Genomic DNA, 25,778 nt, shown 5'->3' on the forward strand with positions numbered 1-25,778 from the left:
TATATGCCTGCTGTCCCTGGATAACACCTGTTACGGTAAGTAACTGTGCTTTATCCCAGGACAAGCAGGCATGATATTCTCACATGTGGGTGACCTCCAAGCCAACCAAAAAGGGCAGGTGGGAGGATGGCAATTTAGGAGAACAGATTACGCAAAACCGACTGGCCGAACCGGCCGTCGCTTCTGGACAAAGGGTCCAGACAGTAGTGGGAGGTGAACGTATGAACCGAAGACCAAGTGGCAGCTTTACATATGTCCTCCACAGGAGTAGACCGGAGGAAAGCAACAGAAGCTGCCATAGCCCTGACCTTATGCCCCGTGACTCGACCATGGAGCGTGAGACCAGCCTGAGCGTAGCAAAAGGAAATACAAGCAGCCAACCAGTTGGACAAGGTGCGCTTGGAAACAGGATGTCCCAACCGATTAGGATCGAAGGACAAAAACAATTGAGGAACCTTCCGATGAGACTTGGTATGTTGGAGATAAAAGGCCAACCCCCTCTTACAGTCAAGCGTGTGAAGCGCCGCCTCACCTGGATGAGAGTGGGGCTTCGGGAAGAACACCGGAAGGACAATAGATTGATTGAGGTGGAAATCAGACACAACTTTAGGTAGAAATTTTGGATGGGTGCGAAGAACCACTTTGTCATGATGAAACACCGTAAAAGGTGGATCCGCAACCAAAGCCTGCAGCTCGCTAATCCGACGAGCGGATGTGAGCGCAATCAAAAAGACCACTTTCCAAGTGAGAAACTTAAGATGAGATTTGTCGATAGGCTCAAAGGGAGGCTTCATCAGTTGAGCTAAGACCACATTAAGATCCCAAACTACAGGAGGAGGTTTCAGAGGAGGATGGACATTCACAAGACCCCTCATGAAACGAGTTACCAGAGGATGAAGAGAGAGAGAACGACCCTCGAGATGCCGATGGAACGCCGCAATGGCACTGAGATGCACCCGAATGGAAGTCGTCTTCAGTCCAGACTTAGACAGATGCAACAAATATTCCAGCACCGAAGACACGGGAACCGAACTCGGGTCCAGATGATTCGAGGAACACCAGGATGAAAATCTGGTCCACTTCTGGGCATAACAAAGCCGAGTCGAGACCTTGCGCGAGGCTTCCAAAATCTCCTTCACCGCCTGAGAAACAGGAATCGAAGTCAGGGGGAAAGGAACCAAGCGGTCAGATGTAAAGACTGAAGATTGGGATGTAACAGCGAACCCCGACTCTGAGATAGCAGAGAGGGAAAGACAGGCAGAAGCAGAGGTTCCCTGACACTGAGCTGAAGAAGCAGGGAGAACCAGTGCTGCCTGGGCCAACGAGGCGCAATGAGAATCATAGTGGCTCTGTTCGATTTGAGATGCACCAGCGTTCTCAATATCAGAGGAAAAGGAGGAAACGCATAAAGGAACCTCCCCCCCAGTCGAGAAGGAAGGCATCGGCCTCGAAACGGTCCCGGGAGTACATCCGAGAACAGTAGAGAGGTAGTTTGTGAGTCTCCGGGGAGGCAAACAGATCCACCTGAGGAGTCCCCCAGCGGTCGAAGACCTCGCGTAGAACCCGAGAGTTCAGCGACCACTCGTGCGGCTGGAGAAGACGACTGAGTTTGTCTGCCAGACAGTTCCTCTCTCCCTGAATGTAAACCGCACACAGGAATATGTTCTGGGCAACTGCCCATTCCCAAAGGCGCAGGGCTTCCTGGCACAGAGACCAAGAGCCCGTCCCCCCTTGCTTGTTGACATAATACATTGCCACCTGGTTGTCCGTCCGCACGAGAACCACTTGATCGTGCAGTAGGTGGCAGAAAGCCTGAGCAGCCAGAAAAATGGCACGAAGCTCCAACACATTGATGTGACAAAGACGGTCCTCGGCCGACCATAGACCCTGCGTCCGCAGACCGTCGAGATGTGCCCCCCACGCGTACTCCGAGGAGTCCGTGGTCAGGACTTTGCGACACGGAGGAACGAGAAACAGCAAACCCCCTGAAAGACTGGAAGAGTTGGTCCACCAACGGAGCGAGCGTCTCAAAGAAGGAGTCACTGATATCTGACAAGAGACTGGGTCGCGATCCTGCCGCCACTGAGAAGCCAGAGTCCACTGAGGGAGCCTCAGATGCAAGCGGGCGAAGGGAGTGACGTGGACAGTCGATGCCATGTGGCCCAGAAGGACCATCATACGCTGAGCCGACACCACGGCTTGCTGCAAAACTTGGCGACCCAACCGAAGCAAGGCCTCCCTCCGAGGAGGGGGGAGGAAAGCGCGGAGGCGAACCGTGTCCAGCACGGCTCCGATAAATTGGAGGGACTGAGCCGGGCACAACTGAGACTTGGGAAAGTTCACTTCGAACCCTAGTCGTTGAAGTAAGAAGATAGTCTGTTGGGTCGCTAAGATAACTCCCTCCCTGGTCGGGGCCTTGATCAGCCAATCGTCCAGGTAGGGAAAGACCTGTAACCCCCGAGAGCGCAGGGCGGCCGCAACCACCACCATACACTTTGTGAATACCCGAGGGGACGACGCCAGACCAAAGGGAAGGACCCGATACTGAAGGTGCAAATCTCCCACTTGGAACTGCAAGAATTTGCGGAAAGCGGGATGCACCGGAACATGGGTATATGCTTCCTTCAAGTCCAGGGAGCACATCCAATCCCCTTCCTCCAACAGGGGGTACAAAACCGGAAGCGAGAACATACGGAACTTCTCCCGGACCAGGAACTTGTTGAGCTTCCTGAGATCCAAAATGGGGCGCAAATCCCCGGTCTTTTTTGGGACCAAAAAGTAACGGGAGTAAAACCCCCGACCCCGCTGGTCTGGAGGAACCAGCTCCACTGCCCGTAGGCTCAACAAGGCCCTGGCCTCGACCAGGAGAAGGGCCAACTGGCTCCGGTTGGACGGGCAAGCGCTGGGCGGCCTGTCTGGAGGCTGTGATAAGAAGTTGAGCGAATAGCCCTCGGAGACGGTCAGGAGCACCCATGCGTCGGATGTAATCTGGGTCCAAGCCCCGTAAAAGGACCTGAGTCGACCCCCGATGGGGAGGGGGTCCGGCGATACCGCGGAGGGGGCCCGCCCCCAACCGCAGATCCCGTCAAAAAGACGGCGCGGGCTTGGACGCTCCCTGCGCTGGGGGTTTAGGCTGACCTCCCCTACCCTGTTGGGGTGGGCGTCTGGGTGGAGGTCTCGAGAAGGCTGGCGTAGATTTCTGCGGGTATCTTCTCGGGGGCTGCCGAAAAGGTTTTTGCGGCGGAGCATTAGGTTTAGGGCGGACCAGGGAGGCCAGAGAGCGCTCCTGCTCCGACAGACGTTTGGTCGCCGCCTCCAGGGAGTCGTCGAACAGCTCAGAACCAACGCAGGTCAAGTTTGCCAAACGCTCCTGCAGGTTGGGGTCCATCTCGAGGGTACGGAGCCCCGCCAGCCGGCGCATAGCCACCGCACAGGCCGATACCCTCGAGGCGAGTTCAAAGGCGTCGTACACAGCATGAAATAGGTACAAGCGCAGGTGAGATAGATTGGACATAAAGGTGGCGAACTTCTCCCTATGGGAATCAGGTATGACCTCCCGAAAAGTTGGGAGGTCCTTCACCATGGTACGCAAGTAAGAAGAATATGAAAATGCGTAATTTAAGACCCTCGTCACCATAAGAGAATTAGCGTAGAGGCGACGACCAAATTTGTCGAGGGTCCGTCCTTCCCTCCCCGGCGGGACCGCTGCAGACACCCTGGAAGGCTGCGTCCTCTTAAGCGCCGACTCCACCAAGAGCGATTGGTGGGAGAGTTGCGGCTTCTCAAACCCCTTAGGAGGGAGGGTCCGGTATTTGGACTCCATCTTGGACGGCACCACCGTGACTGTAAGAGGGGTTTCCAAATTCCTCAGTAAGGTCTGATGAAGGACCCTATTGAGCGGAAGGTGAGGGGATTCCCGAGGGGGAGTAGGAAGATCCTGCTCCTCCAAAAACTCCTTGGTGTGATGGGAACCTGCCAACAAGTCCACTCCCAAAGCCCCCGCCATATCCTGCACAAACCTGGAGAATGAGGAAGGTCTGGCAGGCGGAGAAGGAGACCGAGATTTCCCCGCCGAGCCGAAAGGGGAGGCCTCGCGGGAATACCTCGGTTCTCTACCCGACCCCGATCCCCACGAGGCACGCTCCCGGGACCTCGAGGGGGTCGGGGACCGATTATGCCTGAAGGAACCCTTGGGGGAACCCCCCGGGGTACGAGGTATCGAGGTCCGTCCCTTTCGCCCCGGCTAGGAGGCACGGGAACCTTCTCCGACAAGGGAGCGAAAAAGACTGGGGTTGTCGAGGCGGAGCTCCGAGACCTGTAAGGCCTCGTCCCCGAGCGGTGACGAGCGACCGCGTCTCCGAGGCGAGGCCCGAGATCGCTTGGCCTTCCTCGGACGGCGCCTCGCCCGAGGCCTGTCCGAAGGCGAGGAGCCTCGCGAGGACCTCGAGGAAGAAGTGGACGAGAGTCTCCGCACCCGGCGCATCTTGTCACGGGGCCGCACGCTACGTTCAGGGTGTCCCACCGATGCCGGGTCCGAGGGCAAAGCCGAGGGCGAGGCAGTACGAACCTCGGGGGCCGAAGCCCCAGTACCCGAGGCCGAGGTCGCCAACTGCGGGGCAGCCGAGACCGAAGCAGTCGAGGTCGAAGCCTGCTGCAGGTGCTCGATGGCCCCGGACAGCTCTGAGGCGATCAAAGCCCGGAGCAAGTCCTGGAAAGCCGGGATCGTCATCCCAGGTGGCAACACCTGTCGATGCTCCTCAGAGGGCGACCTCGGTCTCGAGTATTCCCTCGGGGCAATCGATTTGGACACCTTGGGCTGGGCGGAGGCAGACCCTCCCGCCATCGAGGAGCCCGAGGATGGCTTCTTGGTCGAACCTGGAGCTGATGAGGGAAGTGGAGACTTACCCGAGGCCGGCTTGGACGAGGCAACAGGCTTCGACGGGGCCGAGGGTCGAGGCCGAGGTCAAGGCCGGGGCCGAGGCCGAACTCGAGGCCTTCCCGGTGGGGGACTCAACGGCGAAAAGGTCCGCCATGCGGGCCCTGCGGCGTTTGAGAGCCCTCTTCTGAAAAGTGGCACACCTGGTACAAGAGTCTGTCGGGTGCTGGGGCCCCAAACACCTCAAACAGCACCGGTGAGGATCTGTGATTGACAAGAGTCGGTCGCACCGACCGCACTTTTTAAATCCCGTCACGGGCCGGGACATGGGCCCAAAAAGCGGCCGGGAACAGGCGAGGTCCCACGGCCGCGGCTACCGGGAGCCCCCAGAGCGACGGAAAAAATAAAACTTTTTTTTTTTTTTTAAGAACTAAACAATTAAATCAAAAAACAAGTCAAAAACGCAGCGACCGCGTCGAAATCAGGAACACAGCCGCGGCGACAGAAGGCAAATACAGAGCACAATTTTCCACAGGGCTTCTGGCTCCGCGGATGAAATTGAACTGAGGACCACGAGGTGGGGATGCACCCTCTAGTGGGCAGGAAGGCTAGCACATGCGTGGTGCAGTGTGCAAACTTGAAACTTCAATCAAGTTTGCTTGAAAAGCTGTCCGCGCGGGGCTCCGTAGATGACGTCACCCACATGTGAGAATATCATGCCTGCTTGCCCTGGGATAAAGAAGATTACCGAGGTAAATACCTAATTATCCCTTCTAGTGAAACAGGAACATCATTTCTGAACCCTTGGGGTATATCAAGCAGTCCCCAGAATCTAGGGCAGGACAGATGAGCCTGCTGAAAGTAAGGACTATCTGAATGCGAAATTTGGCCGCCATGTCCACCCTGTAAAATTTCAAGAAAGTATATAGGGAGGACCATGTTGCTGCTCTGCAAATTTCTATAGGGGAAACTGCTGTAACCTCTGCCCAGGATGCTATCCCCCTAGTGGAATGTGCCCTTAAAGTTATGGAGAGGGTTCCTTCTGCTCCTAATATAGACTAAAGAAATGGCTATATGAATCCATTTCAAAATGGTCACTTTAGAAGCCGCACCAGTCAGCACAAAGAGATGATCCAACAGTCGAAACTCATTCATCATCTCCAGATAACGAAGCAGCACTCTGCAAATATTCAGCAATTTCAGGACTTTGTCTCCCTTCTTGGAACCTGAAGGCGAGTAGCCGTTCTTCTTGGTTGACATGAAAATTGGAAACTACTTTCAGCAAAAAGGACGGTATAGTACGCAAAATCACTCCAGATGCCAATATTCTGAGCAAGGGTTCTCTACATGAGACAGCCTGCAATTCCAACACACGCCGAGCTGAAATTTTAAGTTTATTTAGGACTTGATATACCGCTTTTATAAACAAAGCGGTTTCCAATTTATATAAAGTATTGAAAAGTGTTAAAAAATATTTAAAATAGTGGGGAACAAATTCACAGTTACAGTACAGACATAACATGATACATAAGGGCAAATGCCGTTTTCACCATGAGGTCCACCAATAATACTTGATCCAGGGGCTCATATGGAGCTTTAGCGAGCAACCGGAGGACCAGATTAAGACTCCACGATGGAAAGGGGTGTTATATTGGAGGATGCAAACACAAAGCTCCGTTCAGAAACCTGGCCACTTCTGGTGTGAAGCTAAGAACTTCTTGTTTACTGCTACTTCTATAGTGCTACCTGATGCACACAGTGGATCCATTCAGAAACCTGGCCACATCTGGGTGTGAAGCCAAGGACTTCTTGTTTACTACTACTTCTATCGCACGACCTGATGCACACCTTGCTGTACATTAAACGAGAGACAGTCCATGCTCAAAAGAGCTTACAATCTAATTATGACAAACACACAGGACATAGGGTGGATCAATACATACTGTTCATGAAGGGGAATACAAAGGGATGAAGAGATAGAGAGTGTATTACAAGTTGGAAGAGATAAGACATAAATGCAGCTTCAAGAAAGTAGGCTTTGAGTATGCCAGAGAATGGAGCCTTTTGAAATCACTGGGGTAATATTAGTTAGAAACTAGTGGAAGTCAGAAAATGCTAGGATCCAGAAAAATCAACTGACCTCACATTCAAGTTAGTAACCTAACCATAGGATTGTAACCAACAATTTTAAAGTCACTCAGAGATATGAAACTCTTCAAGGGGGGACCGCACCCCCCTAGTGGTGAAACAGAGTTTACTTTCCAGTCATTGCAACTGTTTCAATGCTGGTCACGCTCCAAGGTTGGTTACAAAAAATAAATAAATAAAGATTGTTACAGTCTTTCAAACACTTGTGTGGAGATTTTTTTTCTTTCTTATCTTTTCAAGCAAACATCACTCTAAGATGAATAAGTTATAGCATAGTGACTTAACTTTATGAAGGGTTAGGGGTCTCTACGTGGCCCCGTTTCAATTTCTTCTTCAGGAGACCCTATCATAAGTATAGTGAAAGTCCTTTTCAATACTGGTAAAATGTTTTGACTTCGTGATGTAGCAACATCAGAAAAACAGATTATACAAAAAAGCCGGTTTATGAGGAAAGGTTTCACTGTCCTCACTACGGCAATTTCTAAATAAACTTTAAGGCTATTACATGAGGGGAGGCACTGCAAGATACATACAGTGGTGCCTCACACAACGAACTTAATTGGTTCCAGGAGCAAGTTTGTTATGCGAAAAGTTCGTTATGTGAAACGCGTTTTCCCATAACAATACATGTTAAAAAAAATAATTCGTTCTGTAGCATAAAATATGCTAAGATGACATAAAAAAAGATAAATTTTTTGTTATTATTTTTATTTAGATACATCTAAAAACATACATCTCCCTGTCCTTTTACTTCCACTATCTTCCTATCCCATCTCTATTCCCTTTTGTCCCTCTCCCCATGATCAATCATCTCACCACCTCTCTCTGCCCTCACCCTCAGGGTTCAAGATTGCTTCCACTCTTTTTCCTGTTGTTCTCTCTGCCTGTCACCCTATGATTTAGCATCCCTTCTGCCCTTGTCCAATATTTCCCCTTCTCTCCCTCCCTCTCATCCCCTGCTCCAACATGTGCTTTCAGCGGCCTTCTCCCCCCTTACGCGTCTTTTCTTCTCCACTCCACCTTTCCTCCCTCCCTGCCTCCACCTTTGTGGCGCTTTTGCACCCGACCGACAACAGAACAGGCCCGGTCGGACAAATCTCCCTGTCCTGTAGCCGCGAATCTAAATTACCTTCTTACAGCAGCTGGATTATTGAAGCCGCTGTAAGAGGTAATTTAGATTCGCGGCTACAGGGCAGGGAGGTTTGTCGGCCGGGCCTGTTGTCGGTCGATCGGGGGACCTGACCAGCTGTGCACATTCTTCGGGGCGGACCGCCCCCTCCCCCCTCCCCCCTCTTTCGTTCGCCATTGCCTTCTTCCTACCTGCTCTGCCGCAGCCGCACACAGCCGACCGGAAGTCTTCCTGATGTCAGCGCTGACGTCGGAGGAAGGGAGGGCTTTGCTTAAGCCCTCCCTCCGACGTCAGCGCTGACATCGGGAAGATTTCCGTTCGGCTGTGTGCTGCGACAGGGCAGGTAAGGAGAAGGAGACTACCCTCGCGGCTCGACCAACCCCGCTGCGATCCAACCCCGCAGGAACCCCGGAAGGATGCAGCTCGGGCGACTTCGTTGTGTGAAACGAAGTCCGTTGTACGAATCAAGACATAACGTTCGTTGTGCGCAGCGTTCGCTGTGCGAGGCGACCGTTATGCGAGGCACCACTGTACCATCGAAGAACGCTGTCGGTGCAAAAGATTTCAACTGCCAGAGGAACCACAGCGGCAGCTCTCTGGTTTAAATGTAAAATGGGGGAGGAGCTCCCTATACGTCATTGTTATGACTAACGTCATTAGTATACGTGGCACAGTAATTATCATCCAAATGCTATTGCTAGATAAGTCCATGAAATGAGTTGTTGCTATCATGCGACCAAGGCAAAAAAGAAGACAATAAAACTGATGTATTCACTGTAAATGCAGCAATGTATTAATAAAGTTTATGTCACCAAATGATCTTTTCACAGGAAGGCAATCCATTCCATTTCGCTATTGAGGCCATTAGGATGTAACGTATTCAGAGTGAAAATCCATTTCTGTTCTTGTCTCCAAAGTATATGGGCAACATCTCCTCCTCTAGTTAAATTAATAACATTAAGTACAGAGAATTTGAGATCCATGATTGCATGCTGATGTTGCAACCAATGCTGAACCAAAGGGGCCTCTTTCACTTCAGAACGGATCCTACTAATGTGTTCTCCAATACGGGTCTTAATACTTCGTGTAGTACATCCCACGTACAATAGATGACACAGGCATTGAATCACATACACAACTTGTCTGGAATCACAATCTGTGGCAGGAGATTTAATTTTGCTTAGACAATTGCTGTGTGTGGACATATGCTGTAAAGTGACACTGTATTTACACATTTTACAGTATCCGCAAGGGGTATGTTGCCCTACTATTCGTTCTGAGAGGTTTTTACAAACTGTGAGTGTACCAGCTGTTGTTTAAGATTACGTTGTTTGGAGAATGCGAATCTAGGTGTTTGTTGAAATGTCTTATGATATTGCATGACCCCCCAGTGCTTCTTAATGATCCTTTTAATATCAAATGCCCGAACTGAATATGGGAGGACACATACTAAAGTGTCCTCCTCTTCTTTGGGAATGGGATTCAATAGTAAAGATCTATTGGCATACAACCCTCTCTTGTATGCTTTTTTAATCACTGATGATGGATACCCCCTTTGTGTGAATCGTATTTTCATATCATTGGCCTTATGGACATAATCCTGAACTGTAGTACAAAGTCTCCTAAGACGTAAAAACTGCCCTACAGGGATGTTGTTTCTTAAATGTCTAGGATCAAAACTACTATACTCCAGTAAATTATTTCTATCCGTAAGTTTGCGAAAAATAGTGGTTGAAAACCATCCTTGGTGCAAACAAATCTGTATGTCTAGAAATGATAACTGTCTCACATCTGTACACATAGTAAATTGTAAATTGCTGTCACAAGAATTTAACCACTCCAAAAATGTTTGAAATTTTATAGGTGTTCCTATCCATACCGCAAAAATATCGTCATTTGATCACTAAATTTAAAATAAAATAATTTTTTCTACCTTGTCTGGTGATTTCATGAGTCTCTGGTTGCACTTTCTTCTTCTGACTGTGCATCCAATCTTTCTTCCCTTTTGTTAGCCTGTATGCTTCCTCTTCTCCAGACCTCATTCCCTCCCCCAACTTTTCCTTCCTCTCTCCCTGCCCTTTCTTTCTCTCTGCCTCCCTTTCTTTTTTTTCTGTTTCTCTTCTTTCCTTCTGTCTCCCTGCCTGCCCTTTTTCTTTCTTTCTTCCTGCCCTCCCCCAAGCCACTGCCATCGGGGACCAGGACCCAAACCGCCACCAATAACAGGCCCGAAAGCTGCCACCACCGCCCCAAGCTCTCCCTGCTTCAGCCGACCAGCATCGCGATCGACCTATTGGGGGAAATGCTGCCGGGTCCTGCCTTCGTGGAAACAGAAAGTAGGCAGGACCCAGCAGCAAGAAGAGGAAATGCTTCATTAACCTGTCTTCCGCCTTAGGCCGTAGCGAACGCTTGCTTCAGGGCTCTCAACATGTGCGTGCCGGCTTCCCTTCTCTCCCCCCCCCCCCGGACATAACTTCCGGTTTTGGAGGGAAGAGAAGAGAAGCCGGCATGCACACGTTAGAGCCCGAGCATAAGTTCGCTATGGGGAGCAGCTTACTGGACCGGAGTGGAGTTGTGGGGTGTCCCGTTGCTGACCCCGGATTGAACGGCGGCGGCTTTTCCTTTCCTGACTGGCTGGCGGTGCATGCAGGCACTAGCAGAGACGGACCCCTGACGTCACCGGGTCCGTCTCCGATATTACTTAAAGCAGCCGCTGCTGTAACTATACTGGGAGCAGCTTACTGGACCGGAGTGGAGTTGTGGGGTGTCCCGTTGCTGACCCCGGATTGAACGGCGGCGGCTTTTCCTTTCCTGACTGGCTGGCGGTGCATGCAGGCACTAGCAGAGACGGACCCCTGACGTCACCGGGTCCGTCTCCGATATTACTTAAAGCAGCCGCTGCTGCGGTTGCGGCTGCAGCCGCGCGGCCGCAGGGCGTGGCCGAAGGAGCCACATGGAGACCGGGAGCCGGTAGTGGGAAACTCATATGGGTTACTTAGATCCGGATCAGATCCTGCTCCCTATTATTGGATCCAAGAAGTATATTCCTTAACTGCTGCAGTGAGGACGGCGTTGAAGTTTTTCTCTTTTCTTTTTTTTTCCTAATAATGCCAAAAAGACGAGGAAGGAACACCGGAGGAGCCTCCCGGCGACCCTTAACTCCAGTGGTTACTATTGATGATTTTCTCCGACGCCTACAACGGGAACAAGAAGGGTCGGGTGCTAGCTCATTGGGGATACCCCCGGAGAGTAGTGCGGCGGGCTCCCCTGAGCATGAAGTCACTCTTAGCCCCGACGTTAGGACGCCACCCCTCCAACCCACGCCGCAAGCTACTAGCTCTCCACGGGACCAGAATCCACCTGAGGAGGTGGCTAGTTCTTTATCCACAGAGGCTAGTATGGAGGGCTCGCTGAATATGACAACGGGACTTGCGACCGGGACAACAACAGAGGTTGGAGGAATACAAGACCACACTGAGGTAGAGCTAATTTCAGAACATTTAGATACTACACCACTACAACTTTTTTCACCTACAAAACCTCCTACAGTCACACTCGAAGCATTATGGGACTTGGTAGTGAATTTGGGGAATTCCTTAAATCCTCAAATAAAAAGTTTGGATAAAGAATTAAAAGAACAAAAGGAAGAAATAAAAGTTTTAAAGCAGGATATGTTACAATTTAAAACTGAGACACAAAATACAAATAAGGAGTTAATCTTACTGAAACAAAATCAAGATATGTTGGTTAAAGATAATATATTACTCAGGAAGAAGTTGGAAGTGCAGGAGAATAATGGTCGTATAAATAATTTGAGATTTATAAATTTTCCAAGAATCCTGTCAACTTCTCCTAGAGAAATGGTGAAAAGATATTTTATGGAAATTTTGGAAATTCCTGAAAACTCCTTACCTCCTCTTACAAGAGTGTATTACCTACCTGCTAAGCCCATATCCAAAGAAGAAGAAAAAATTGAGGAACCCCGGGAGAGGTCAATGGACATTTCGGCAATACTGGAACAATCAGATAGGGAACTGGCTGTCCCAGCTACTCTCTTGCTGTCTGTCGCTTTGGCTCCAGACAAAGATTGGATATTAAAACTTTTCTTCAAAAACAGATCCAAAGACTTCCTGGGGCAGCATATTCAGATTTTTCCTGATGTCTCTAGAGAGACTCAGAAAAGAAGGAAAGAATTTTTAACTCTTAAACCTGGAGTGACCCAAATAGGGGGTATTTTCTTTTTGAGATACCCATGTAAATGTGTAGTTAGATATTTATCATTTAAGTATATATTTACAGAGCCATCTCAGCTGATTAGCTTTATCTCAGTGAAACGTCTAGAAAAAGGAATAATAACAACATAATAACGTCTATTGAAGGTTAATTCCCTGCACTTTAGTCAGAAAAGGATTTTTCTTATTTAACTAATTTGAATTATATTTGTTCTACTCTTAATTATGGATCTAATAATATTGAGGACTAGTGTGAGATCAGCTAGATTAGAAGTTCCTTGTAGTAATATTAATTTTGGAATGTTAATTTAATATGTTGTGTGATCTCACTTTACTGTACAAGATGTATATGCTTGGAAATTTTGCAAAAAATTCTATAAATAAATAATAAAAAAAAAAAAAAAAAATAAGTTCGCTATGGGCTGAAATCTCCAAGCCAGGTTTTTTTTTAATGTTCAGCAGCAGCGGCAGCAGCAGATGACAGCTGGGCGGACCGCCCAGCTAAAAGGACCTAGGGAGAACACAAAGGAAGGCTGATCGGCCCGGTAGATCAGGACGGCAACACGAGTCTATCACGGAGCCCGGGATGGGCTCTGCGATCGACTCACGTTGCCTTCCTGAGCTACCTGTCGATCGCGATCGACGTTTGGGCACCCCTGTTCTAGGTGTTGGCTTTATTAAAATTTCAATTTAGTAATCCACATAAAAGTATCTAGGACCCAGTCCACTAGGAACTTATGGATTGGGTCCTAGAGACTTTTGTTTTTGGTGGAGTATCAGGGTCAATTTTTTGCTTGTACATCTTGTCCTAGACATCTCAAATCTAATGCCTACATTTTATGTGAAATGGGTATCCATATCAATTTAGTATGTACTATATTTTTTAAGGTGAACTAATGAACCAAATGCACACTAACCAATGAACACCCTTACCAAATACTTGCACTGTAGCAAAAGGCAATAGCAGTACAACTGTGGAATAAATCAGTAAGGCAATAATGTTCACTGCTTTTCAAAGTTGCTCATGTTGGCACCAAAAATAACCTTCAGTGTGACAGTCAGAACTATCTTACAGCAGCCAGAACCTTGGACATTTCCAATAATGAAGTAACCTTCCTAGAAGAGTCATCATTTGATAATGTGGCCACCTTAAGATGATCAGCTACAACCATCCTCAAGTCCCATTCTTCTTTTGTGTACAGAAGTATTTCTCTCTATACTATGCTGTTTACTTGGATATAATATATACAAATTAATAAATATAAAACCTACTCCCCTAACACTCTCTACATTCTTCCACCTCATTTCATCTTAGTTTTTATTCCCAACATTCCACAACTCTCTATTCCTCCATATGCTTTTTCCATAACACATACTCTCACCTGCCCCATCCCAACTTTCCTATCCACCTTTATCAATCAACATCCATCATATGTTTATTTATTTATCCTGTTATCCCTAAAGAGCTCAGAACGGCTTACAGGTTAAACAAACATATTATAAAGTTAACAGGTTACAATTTGACAATTACAGTACAAGTTTACAATACAAGGTTGTATCCTAACTTGATACAAACTAGGGGTCTAATGCCAACAAATACTGTATAGGAGTTTACAGGTAACAATTTGTCATAATTATCCTTAACAGTGCATGTTTTTTCAATGCAAGTTTTTATCCTAATGTGACAACATTGGGATCTAGCATCAATGTACATTTCTCTGTAATTGATTGGTCATGGGCAGGTAATGGCTGTTACGCCTCCTTTTTTCTGTGTATGGGAGCCTGTTAAAGCTTGATAGCCTAAGAGACATATCATGCCTAATGTAACTCCATTTAAGCCAGGTTTTAGTCATCAGGAATATATCCCAGATTTTATCTGTGAGGTCATTTAGTTTGGTGCCTTTGTTGTTTACTGATCTGGCATCTGTGAAGATGATAGATAGGTTTTTAGTTGTGGGTGTGTATGAGAAAATGGGGATTTCTTTTAAGTTGTGGGGGTTGTGTTGGGAAGATTTTTCTGAGGGGAGTTTTTTGGGCCCGCATATCTGCCCTGATTGATAACTGGGATAGGAAAACACATGATGGGTAAGATTATTATAAGGTATAGCATTTGAGTTGTTGAATTATATTTTTAATTATGTTAACTTTATTGTGTAGGTTGGAATTGGCTAGGTAACAGGTGGAGGGTATTGAGGGTGATTGGTTAGTGGATCTATATAAGTAATGCGAGCCTTGGGGTGGGCTAGAGGGCCTAGGCTGAGTTCACAGTGTGGCTGTGGAGACAATCTTGAGAGATCTCCTAGAAGTTAGTCTATAATAAGGGACAATATTCAGAAATAAGTATCCTGTAGAGAGTCAGAAGATGAGAGTTGCTTTCCAGGTGGAAAAAGCTGGGTTTATATGAGAGTATGAAAGCTGTAGAATGAGTTTGAGTTAACAAGTCTGATACCTTTTCTATAGCATATTCTCTGCACTTTCTCAGGAGACTTTGTAAACTCTATAGATTAGAATAGGTAGCTCTAATCCTTGTATGCTATTACAGTAGTCCCTCAATATTCACGGGGGTTCCGTTCCAGGAACCCCCGTAAATGTTGAAAAACCGCAAATACGGTTTTTAGCAGGGGAGACAGGAGAGGGCAGCTGGAGCGCCAGTGAGTGAAGGAAATCAGTTGCAGTATGCTTCGACCGCCTCTTCCTGTACTAAAGTCGGGCCTCACCAATCAGGAACTGCTTTGACATGCAGATTGCAGAGGGTAAGCATAAATGGGAAGTTCTCTGACTGGGAAAAGGTGACAAGCGGTATGCCCCAGGGCTTGGTCCTTGGACCAATCTTATTCAATATATTCATAAATGACCTGGAAGAGGAAACAACAAGTAACATAATCAAGTTCGCAGATGACACGAAACTATGTCGGTCAGTTGGATCACAAATGGATAGTGAAGAACTCCAGAGAGATTTGAACCAGCTAGAGAAATGGGCGGAAAAGTGGCAGATGAAGTTCAATATAGAAAAATGCAAAGTGATGCACCTATGCACGAGGAACAAGGAACATGAATATAAGATGTTAGGTGTGACATTGAGCAAGAGCGAACAGGAAAAAGACCTGGGGGTACTGATAGACCGGACACTGAAACCGTCGGCACAATGCGCGGTGGCTGCAAAGAAAGCAAACAGGATGTTGGGCATGATTAAGAAGGGAATCACAAGTAGATCGGCTAACGTCATAATGCCGCTTTACAGAGCAATGGTCAGGTCACACCTGGAGTATTGTATCTAACACTGGTCTCCCTACCTAAAAAAGGATATAACCCTGCTGGAAAGGGTGCAGAGGCGAGCTACAAAGTTAGTAAAAGGTATGGGAAATTTGAGCTACAAAGAACGCCTTTGAAAACTGAGCTTGTTCAACCTTGAGAAGAGAAGAATGCGTGGAGATATGAGAGAGACTTTTAAAATACTAAAAGGATTTGATAAAATCCAGCAAGATGCATCGTTATTCACGTTGTCAAATGTAACTCAGATGAGAGGTCATGTACTAAAATTGAGAGGCGACAGGCCCAAGACAAATGTCAGGAAGTTCTGTTTCACACAGCAAGTGGTGGACGCTTGGAACGCTCTCCCGGAGGAAGTTGTGACGGAGACCTCCATTATAGGATTCAAGGGCAAGTTGGATGCATACCTCCTTGCAAATCACATTGAGGGATACAGGTAAACAAGGTCTCATCTGGGAACACCTGGGTCTTCATTAGAAAGCACCTAGTTGGGCCTCCGCATGTGCGGGTCACCGGACTGATTCGGTGAAGGCATTTCTTATGTTCTTATGATGCATTTACATGAAATGGAAGCAGTGCATGTTAGACCAGCTCATGGGGCTGTGGTGCCCTGAGCAAAATTTTGCATTGGCACCCCTATAATCTGGTATCTCTCTCCTCCCCCCCATATGTGATCAGATATCTCCCCCTTCTGACTCAAGTCTCCCCTTTCTGCTAGACCAAGTAAAGCACTGGGGTTCAGGGTGCTGATGATAAAGGATGCCAAAAACCTAGTCCAGTATTTATCCCTCTAGAACAGGGGTCTCCAAAGTATGGTCCATGGGCCAATATGATTTTATCTGGCCCACCGAGGCCCAAGGCTCTGCACCCTGCCCCCTCCCTGCTCATCGTACCTCCTCTACTGCTGGAATTCCTGGTGGTCCAGAGGTGTAACAGGCAGCAGCGAGCTTTCCATTCTCTTGCCCCAATGTTAGCCAAGTCAGTTGCTGAGCAGTACCAAGCAGGAGCACGCTTTGGTTCTGCAGCTCAGCGCTGAGCGTCTTCCTGAATGGCTCCCGCGAAGCAGAGGAGATACAATGGACAGGGCAGGGAGGAGGGACAAGGTGGAGAGCCTGGGAGGGAGGGAAGGGGGCTGTGTGCAGTGTCTGGCAGGGAGGAGACTGGGTGCAGAGCCTGAGAGAGGAGGGAGGGAAGGGGGCTGGATGCAGAGCTTGACAGGGGATGGAGGAAAGGGGGCTGGGTGCAGGGACTGAAAGGGAAGCAAGGGGGCACTGGGTGAAGATCCTGGCAGGGCACCTGAATATTAAGCCGCCTGACTTATATACGAGTCAGTGAAGTCCAAGTAAACACCAAAAAGTCCAACATGACAAAGAACCCACAGGTATAAAACAGTACAAAAGGAAGTGGGAACGGACAATGAACACTCCACTCTTCAGTGGAGTGTTCATTATCCATTCCCACTTCCTTTTGTACTGTACTCTCATATATGAGTCAACCATTTTTTCTCCTTTTTTGAGGGGAAAATGGGGGTCTTGACTTATATTTGGATAAACTTATATTCAAATATATATGGTAATTTTCTAATGAGTCTGCAAGAAAACACCCCCCTCCAAAAAAAAAATTAAAATTGTGTTCAAAATATATTGATATTCCATATTATGTTAATATTATTCACAACTTTATTTAATACTGAATTATAATTGTATACTTCGCGGTATTTCTTCATACTTGTTTGGCCTCGATCGACAGTGTCAATTCATGGCGTTGTAGGTAGCTCATATGCCACACTGTGCAGAAAAAGGGTGAAGCAGAATTTCCTTCCTTGTTTGCAAATTTAGTTATTTCAGATCTTAAACAACAATTTCAGAAGCGATTTGCTGATTTGGATGCCAATGCTAGGGAAATTAGATTGTTTCAAAATCCGTTTGACTGTGATGTTGCTGATGTCCCAAGTCAAATTCAAATGGAAATTATTGAACTTCAGGCAAACGAACATATTAAAGATAAATACAAGGAAGGAAACTTAATCGATTTTTATAAATTTTTGAACTCAGCAGTTTCTAAATTTGAAGAAATTTGCTTGTAAATTTATCTCCATTTTTGGGGCAACGTATTTTTGCAAACAAACTTTTTCCCAAATGAAATATATCAGTTTTAAAATACAGGGCACATTTATCTGATGAACATTTGAAGTCGCTACTTGTAATTAGTGTTCAAAATTTGAATGCCAGTTTAATAAGATTTTAAAAACAGTTCCATTATTCACATTAATAGTTTTATTATAATTTTTTAAAAACAGTTTCATTATTCACAATAATAGTTTTATTATAATTTCTGATGAAAATATGAGTATCTGCTGGTAGTGTTCTTCATCATTAATATACAATAATTTAATCTCACATACTCTGTAATTTTCGGATAGGACTTTTATATTTCAAGTAAACAGCAGTCCTGGTTTGGTAACTACATTAGTGTAGCTAAGATGACCTAAGGTGCTTTTCGGAAAGAAAATTAAAACTGTACTATTTGATAGATACATTTCCTAAATAGAAATTACATTAATTGTAATAATTCTATTCTGTTTATCCTTAATAATTATACTGTACTGTTACTATTTGTATTTTGTACTTCACTGATTGTCCAGTCTCTATTTATCTTTTCTTTTCTTTTTTTTTACTACGGCCCGCTGAAAAGTGCTGAAGTACCCAATGTGGCCCTCATGGCGAAAAGTTTGTAGACCCCTTCTCTAGAAGTTTGAAGGTAGACTAGACTAGGATTTTGGTACCCTTTATCACTGGCACCCCGGGTCAGGGCTTCACCTGGTCCATAGGTTGAACAGGCCCTGATTCTGCAAAATGTGTCTAAAGTTAGGCTCTTTGACAGAAATAAATTTTATCAACTGTTGAGGTTCGAAAAAGACATATCTATTCCCTTGATAGGCCATCACACATTTACAAGGGTATCTCAGAATGAACGTCACAACCAACAGTAATACCGAGGTCTCAATATGGGAGTGTGTGGCGCAGTGGTTAGAGCTACAGCCTTAGCACCCTGAGGTTGTGGGTTCAAATCCCTCGCTGCTCCTTGTGACCCTGGGCAAGTCACTTAATCCCCTCATTGCCCCAGATACACTAGATAGAGTTTGAGCCCACGGGACAGATAGGGAAATTTGATAAAGTACCTGAATGTAAACCACTTAGGATATAAGTGGTATAGAAATAAATAAAATGTCTCAATATAAGGAACTGTTTTCTTCTCTTTTGGGTAGATTGTGACACATCTGGATACATTTTCACTAGTTTTTACATAAATGGAATATCCTTAAATTTAAAGAGCTTAAGCATCCATTCTCTGTCCGAATCAATTGCAAATTGTACAAGCAGCGTAGCAGTTGCTGGTGCCTCATTATCGGATCTCTCTAGGAAATTTGTCAAATCTAAACTATTAGCAGATAAATTATGCTGGTTTGGGTTCTGAATTGTTGGTCTAGTTGGCAGATAGTAAATTTTTGAGAGAGGTAGATAAGAGGATTCAGGAACTTTCAAAACTTCTCTCAGATATTTCTTAAATGTATCTTGCACTGGTATAAATGGTAATTTGGGGAAATTTGTAATCTGAAGATTAAATCTCCTGGTCAAGTTCTCCAGCATTTCCACCTTAAAATTAAGATTTCCACTGTCCCTAACCCACATTGAGGCCTGGGACTCCACATTTTTTTTATTTTGGTCTCATGTCCATCCACTTTATTTTCCAGGCCAGAAGTCTATTTTTCAAGTTCAAATTTTCTGAAACAACCGTAGTATAACGTGCTGTAAGTTGCTGCATTTGGGTCCCCAAAGAGAGTTGCAAATTAGATATTGCTTCCCAAAGTGTTTCCATATTAAAGACTTTAGGTCTTTGCATAGGTACAAGTTCTAAACCCAAACCTTCTGATAAAATTAAAGTACCTGCAACCTCAGCAGAAGATGAATTCAACTTAAGAAAATCCTGAGGAATCTGCTGCTTCAGCTCTTCCGAGGGATCCGATGGCTGAATTAGCTTCACTGCTCCCCCTGCTGAGTTGGTTCCCGCACTCAGCTGGTCGGGAGAGAGAACACTCTGGGACGTTATTTCCTCTAGCTCCTGCTCTAATGCCCCAGGGCGACTCGGAGGACTCCGCTCTTCCGGACATAGAGATGTTGCCTCGAAGGAGAATGTCGACACTCTTCTTTGACTGGGTGATGAGGAAGCTGGATGTTGGGGAGTCCCTGGACATTGTATACCTGGATTTCAGCAAAGCATTCGATAGCGTACCACACCGCAGGTTGCTGAGCAAGATGAGTTCTATAGGATTGGGTGACACATTGCTCCACTTCATCACTGACGCTGACCCATTCTGCTTCTATTCCTTTCTCTCCTCTCTTCTACCTTCCAAAGTATTTAGATCAATGCTGTCTTGTTAAAATGTTTATTTTATTTTTATTTTTCCTCTAACTCTACTTTTCACTTCTCTATTACCCTCCAGGTACTTTAGTTAGATTGTGAGCCTTCGGGACAGTAAGGGAATTTTCCAAGTACCTTTCTATTTCTAATCTTAATGTATATTTTCTGTAAACCGCTTAGAACCTAACGGATGTAGCGGTATATAAGAAATAAATTACATTACATTACATTACATTGACAAAAGAGGTAGGGAACTGGCTTGGAGGTAGGCTTCAGAGGGTAGTGGTGAACGGCACCCCCTCTGAAATGACGGAGGTGATCAGTGGAGTGCCGCAGGGCTCGGTCCTGGGCACGATCCTATTCAACATCTTTATAAGAGACTTGGCAGAAGGGCTGCGAGGTAAAATAACATTATTCGCCGATGACGCCAAACTAAGCAATGTAATGGGCAAAAGCACAACGGACACAAATTCAATGCCCGATAATATGATGCACGACCTACTACTACTGGAGCACTGGTCTAGGTCCTGGCAACTCAGCTTCAATGCTAAAAAATGCAAAGTCATGCACCTGGGCAGCCAAAATCCATGCAAGACTTACACCCTTAATGGTGAGATCCTAACAAGAACTGAAGCAGAACGAGACTTAGGGGTGATCGTCAGTGAGAACATGAAGACTGCCAATCAAGTGGAGCAAGCTTCATCCAAGGCAAGGCAAATCATAGGTTGCATACGCAGGAGTTTCGTCAGCCGTAAGCCTGAAGTCATTATGCCATTGTATAGATCCATGGTGAGGCCCCACCTGGAATACTATGTGCAATTCTGGAGGCCGTATTACCGTAAGGATGTTCTGAGACTTGAGTCGGTCCATAGAATGGCCACCCGGATGGTCTCGGGACTCAAGGATCTCCCGTATGAGGAACGGCTGGATAAATTACAGCTATACTCACTTGAGGAATGCAGAGAAAGGGGTGACATGATCGAGACATTCAAGTATCTTACGGGCCGCATTGAGGTGGAAGAAGATATCTTCTTTTTCAAGAGTCCCGCGGCAACAAGGGGGCATCCGTGGAAAATCAGGGGCGGGAAACTGCACGGGGACACCATGAAATTCTTTTTCACTGAAAGGGTGGTTGATCGCTGGAATAGTCTTCCACTTCAGGTTGTTGAGGCCAGCAGTGTGCCTGATTTTAAGGCCAAATGGGATAGACACGTGGGATCTATTCACAGAGAGAGGTAGGGGAGGTCTTTGGGGTGGGCAGACTTGATGGGCCGTGGCCCTTATCTGCCGTCTATTTCTATGTTTCAGCTTGCATGCCTCTCACAGCCAAGGAAAACTCCATACTGGAGAAAGGTGTCCATTGGGCCCGTTGCCGCTAAGGATTCACCCAGGAAAACCCAGGGCTTAGATTTCCGTTTGACCATCGATATAGTAAGAAGCAACTCCCAAGCAAATCCATGGCGTCTTAACACCAGCTGCCATCTTAGTTGAGCCACTCCCCCCTGTAGCTCTCTTGAGTTTTTATTTTTGCTTTATTAAGCTCAAAATACATTTAATAAGGCACCACATAAACGGGGCACATCAAAACAGATATAAGAACATAAGAATAGCCTTACTAGGTCAGACCAATGGTCAATCAAGCCCAGTAGCCTAAAGAGTGCCTAAGTTCCGTCCATAGAACTCAGATCTATTTGAAGCCCAAAAAACTAAGCTCAAAAGTAGACCTGGTTTTCATTTGCCTACAATATAGGCATGATATGGATGCCATAGTTGCTCAGTGTTATGTAAATGAATCAAAGGATGCCCAAATTGAGTCATTGCCCACACCACGCCCATTCAATTAGGTGCGAGTTTTAAACATGGGCATCCATGAAATTGTGGCTGTGTCTGCAAAGTGGCGTCTGCATCCTTTGGACGCCTACGTACCAATTACCGCTTTTTTAGACCCTTAATTGGCTCATTAACTACTTAGCTCGGATGCCTAAAGCATGCCTAACTTTAGGCATGACTTAGGTGCCCTTTACAGAATCAGGGCCACCATGTTTAACTTGCTTAGCAAAAGATATGCTGATGTCCAGAGGAAAAGCACATTGCACAACACAAGTAATTTGTGGACAGAGGACAAATGGAGCAAAAATCCAAGTACTTTGATGCAACCTGATTACACAGAAAAAATAACCCCCTCTTTTACCAAGGCGCTCTAGCTGATTTAGCATGCGCTAAATGCTAACACGTTCATAGAATATAATGGGCGTGTTAGCATTTAGCGTGCGCTAAATTGACTAGCATGCCTTAGTAAAAGGAACCCTAAGTGCAATGGGTTTTCCCTTTTAACTTATTTTGGAATTTATACTATGTTTAATATATATTTAGAAAAATGTTTTTTAGTTCTATTGATAATTAAAATCGACTTCCTCCTTTCACATATGAATACTTGTAAATTGGAACAAATGAAGAACAGAAGTAGAGCATAAACAGTTGAAGAGAGAATTTTATTTAATCAAGAGGGTTTGGATATAACCTGAAACAAGATAACTTTTATTCCAAGAAGATGAAAGGGAATAAAATATATGGAGATAAAAACAGACACCTAAGAATAAAAACAAACAAGAAAGCATTAAAGCCAAAAGCTAGTACTGATACTTTATATATTTTAGAGTATGGCACATTCTAAAACTGTACCTGATGAACAAAATGTTGATTTAGCACATGATAGAATACAAACTTTCATAAAATTATATGTGCATGTATATAAATATGAACGTGACATAATAAATTTGCTGAATTTAGATTTTTTTTTCCCATAAACATATAGAGCTCTGTGCATTATCAAGTTAATAAATTGGTCAGAAGTGTAAGAATAGAATTATTCAAGACCTGAGATAGCAGTTTTTAGGTTAAAATGAGACCTGATCCAACAGAGAATGCAGAAGTAAGGAATGATAAAGGTCAAAATCACTCAAATGATCTCCATTTTTAACAGAATTACATTCTGTGCACCAATACTTAAAGTGCAAAAGAAACATACCATTATAGGCACAGCGTTCTTTAATATGATAGCAGAAAGCTCCATGCTATAAGAATATAGTATTAAGTATGAAAATAAAACAGATGAAATGCATGCAAGCGAAAACCCTTTCCTTTATCTGAAGCAAGTGTACTAAATATCTATGAACTGTCAAGATGATTATTGGGATGTGGGGGGTGGGGGGATCATCATGAGATCTATTACATACATTTCATGAAGCCATTTAAACTCCTAATTTTATAACCTTAGCCTTGATCCCCTCATTCTATACAGCATGCCTTACATTAGGCGCCAATTATTTGATAAACTTCAATGCTAAAAGGCAGTTAAGCAACTGAACAGAGGGAAGATGGCAGTTACACGCTAACTGCACTCAAGCTCTAGTCTACAATTTTGTGCCCACGTGCTTAATTGCAAAGGAGGCAGGTCATTGGCGTATCCAACAATTTAACACTAACCTTCTAGAACACAGCCAGTTACATTTGTAATTGTCAGCATTCAGGTGTATTTACACCAGTTAATGCCATGGCCTAAGTGGTCACACCTAAAGTTACAAATGTAACTGTAGACTTACAATAGTAGCCTACAATAGCAATTATTTAAGTAAGATTATAGAATTTATGTTCAGTGCCCAAACTCTAGGCACCTAATTGTGGGCAATCTTTATAGAATTACCTCCATAATTTAAGCACCATTGGCGTGCTATAATTATAGAATACCAGAACTTACATGCTGAACAGTATTCTATAATTTTAGCACACAATTTGCTTAGCGCATAAATGCAAGGAGGTGTACATTGATGGCTTTAGTTCAGTGGTTCCCTAATTGTGAAAATGGACTAAAGTAGTATCCAAAGTATAGCAGTATGATGGTTAACCAAAATAATTAAAATGGAAATATAAGACAATAAAAATATACTTTGATTCAAACGTTTACAGGGATTTTCTGGTGTGCCTTTCATCTTGACATAACTTATGTTTAGGCCTTAAAATGAAAAATTTGAGAACTACTGAGTCAAATTATATGCAACCTATAAACTACAATGCCCTTAATATTTGAATTATACTTTAAAAGTATGTTCATGAGCAAAATACTGAAAGGGTTAACGCAACAATTTAATAAGCCATTTTGCTATTATACACTTAGAAATCAGTTATAAAGACATACCACAAAAGCCTAGATATTCTTCAGAAGTAAAGGACCAGCACCTATATAGGTGTGAATGCTCTGCATCAAGGTTCAGAAAACAAAGCAAATTATTGTCAGTAGATATGACTGTTGCTATGCTCCTACAACTATGGATGGGGGAGGGGTAAATCTGTGGGGTGTGTTAAAGGCTCCAATAATATTACATTAAATTACTGGAAGAGCAAAGTATTATGTAGAAAACTGTAATGAGAACAAGAGCAATATAACAATTTTTGTCGCCACAAATCAAATACGTGCTTTATACAGTATATACACCATCAATCCACAACGGCATATAATAAACTTCAAAGTGCCTAATTTCTAAGTGATCTTTTTTTCAGATAATACTTTTCTAAGTACCTCTATGGTCTTCAGTTCCAGCCAACCACCAGCCAAATTATTAGAAGGCTTGTTTTTCTTTCTGGCTTTTATTCATCATCAGACCTTAGTTTTTTTAAAGTGCATCCCAGAATTCCCCTGGAAGGAGAAGGTCCACTATTCTGAAGAGGCTAGCACTGTTCTTAGGTTCCAACTACTGAAGTTGCTGTCGAAGCCCATTCTTGCCTATCCAAACCATCTTGTCATTTACGGGACCCAGATAGTAAAGGTTTGCCTGGCACAATCCTTCTATTCCAAATTACTGAAGTTTCTGTCAAAAGCCCTCTCCAGCCCATCCTAAACAGAATTGCTATATATGGGACACATACCGTGCAAGTCTGCCCAGTACTGACCTTAGTTCTTCACTCTCTAAGCACCACTCAACACATCAAACACATATGTAACCATTTAAATTTTTTTGACCATTACTTTTCTAATTAGAGATCTTCTGTATTCATCCCACACGTTTTTAAATTTTGTCACCGTTTCTGTCTCCATCACCTCTTTTGGGAGAATTTCCTGACATTACTCCTCAATCTACCACCCCAGTAAAAATATGCTCAAATTGTTTGACTTAGAAAAATAACTATGCACCCTACACACACACCTTCAAACCATGCCTATTGTATTTAGGTACCTTTTTATATAATAATGTGTAGCTAGAATTTGGCATTTGGTTAATTTACAAATGAAGTTGATGCCTAAGTGTTCACATCCATCTTATAGAATTACCCCCATATCTGTATAACTGGATAAACATATATATGTATATTTATGCCTACTCTGAAGCAGGTGTAAATATATGCATCTGTCTTTCACCACTGCAATTGTTTTTAATTGATGTGGAAGCTTTATAAAGGAACAAAAGATTTGGTTCTCACCTTTGCTAATCTTGTTTCTTGTAAATCCACACTTTATTCTGGGACCAGTGGGCTATTTCCCTCTAATTGCCAGGACTTTGTAGAAAGCTTCAGAATTTCAGAGGCAAACCCCTCCCTCTTATACTTCATCACTGTGCCATTATCCCAGCTCCTCAGTCAGTAGAAAAGCAGCCAGGAACATCTGTCGAAGACAACGAGAGAGTGGAACGGGGAGAACTTCCTGACAAAT

The 25,778-nt window shown here is 44.8% G+C and overlaps 1 protein-coding gene across 10 annotated transcripts in view; it reads right to left on the reverse strand.

Annotated features, from left to right (window-relative positions):
* Positions 1-25,778, reverse strand: part of PPIP5K2 (diphosphoinositol pentakisphosphate kinase 2) — a 501,817-nt gene that overhangs the window by 55,363 nt on the left and 420,676 nt on the right. The window contains exon 30 of one of the 10 annotated variants that reach the window (XM_033929175.1): positions 24,270-24,329. The exons of the other annotated variants lie outside the window; for them this stretch is intronic. Within the exon in view, the coding sequence (XP_033785066.1) occupies positions 24,270-24,329 (60 nt within the window). The remainder of the gene's footprint in view (positions 1-24,269; positions 24,330-25,778) is intronic. 10 annotated transcript variants of the gene reach the window in all.

The sequence above is a fragment of the Geotrypetes seraphini genome, chromosome 1, assembly GCF_902459505.1.
Source record: "Geotrypetes seraphini chromosome 1, aGeoSer1.1, whole genome shotgun sequence".
Taxonomy (NCBI): Eukaryota; Metazoa; Chordata; class Amphibia; order Gymnophiona; family Dermophiidae; genus Geotrypetes; species Geotrypetes seraphini.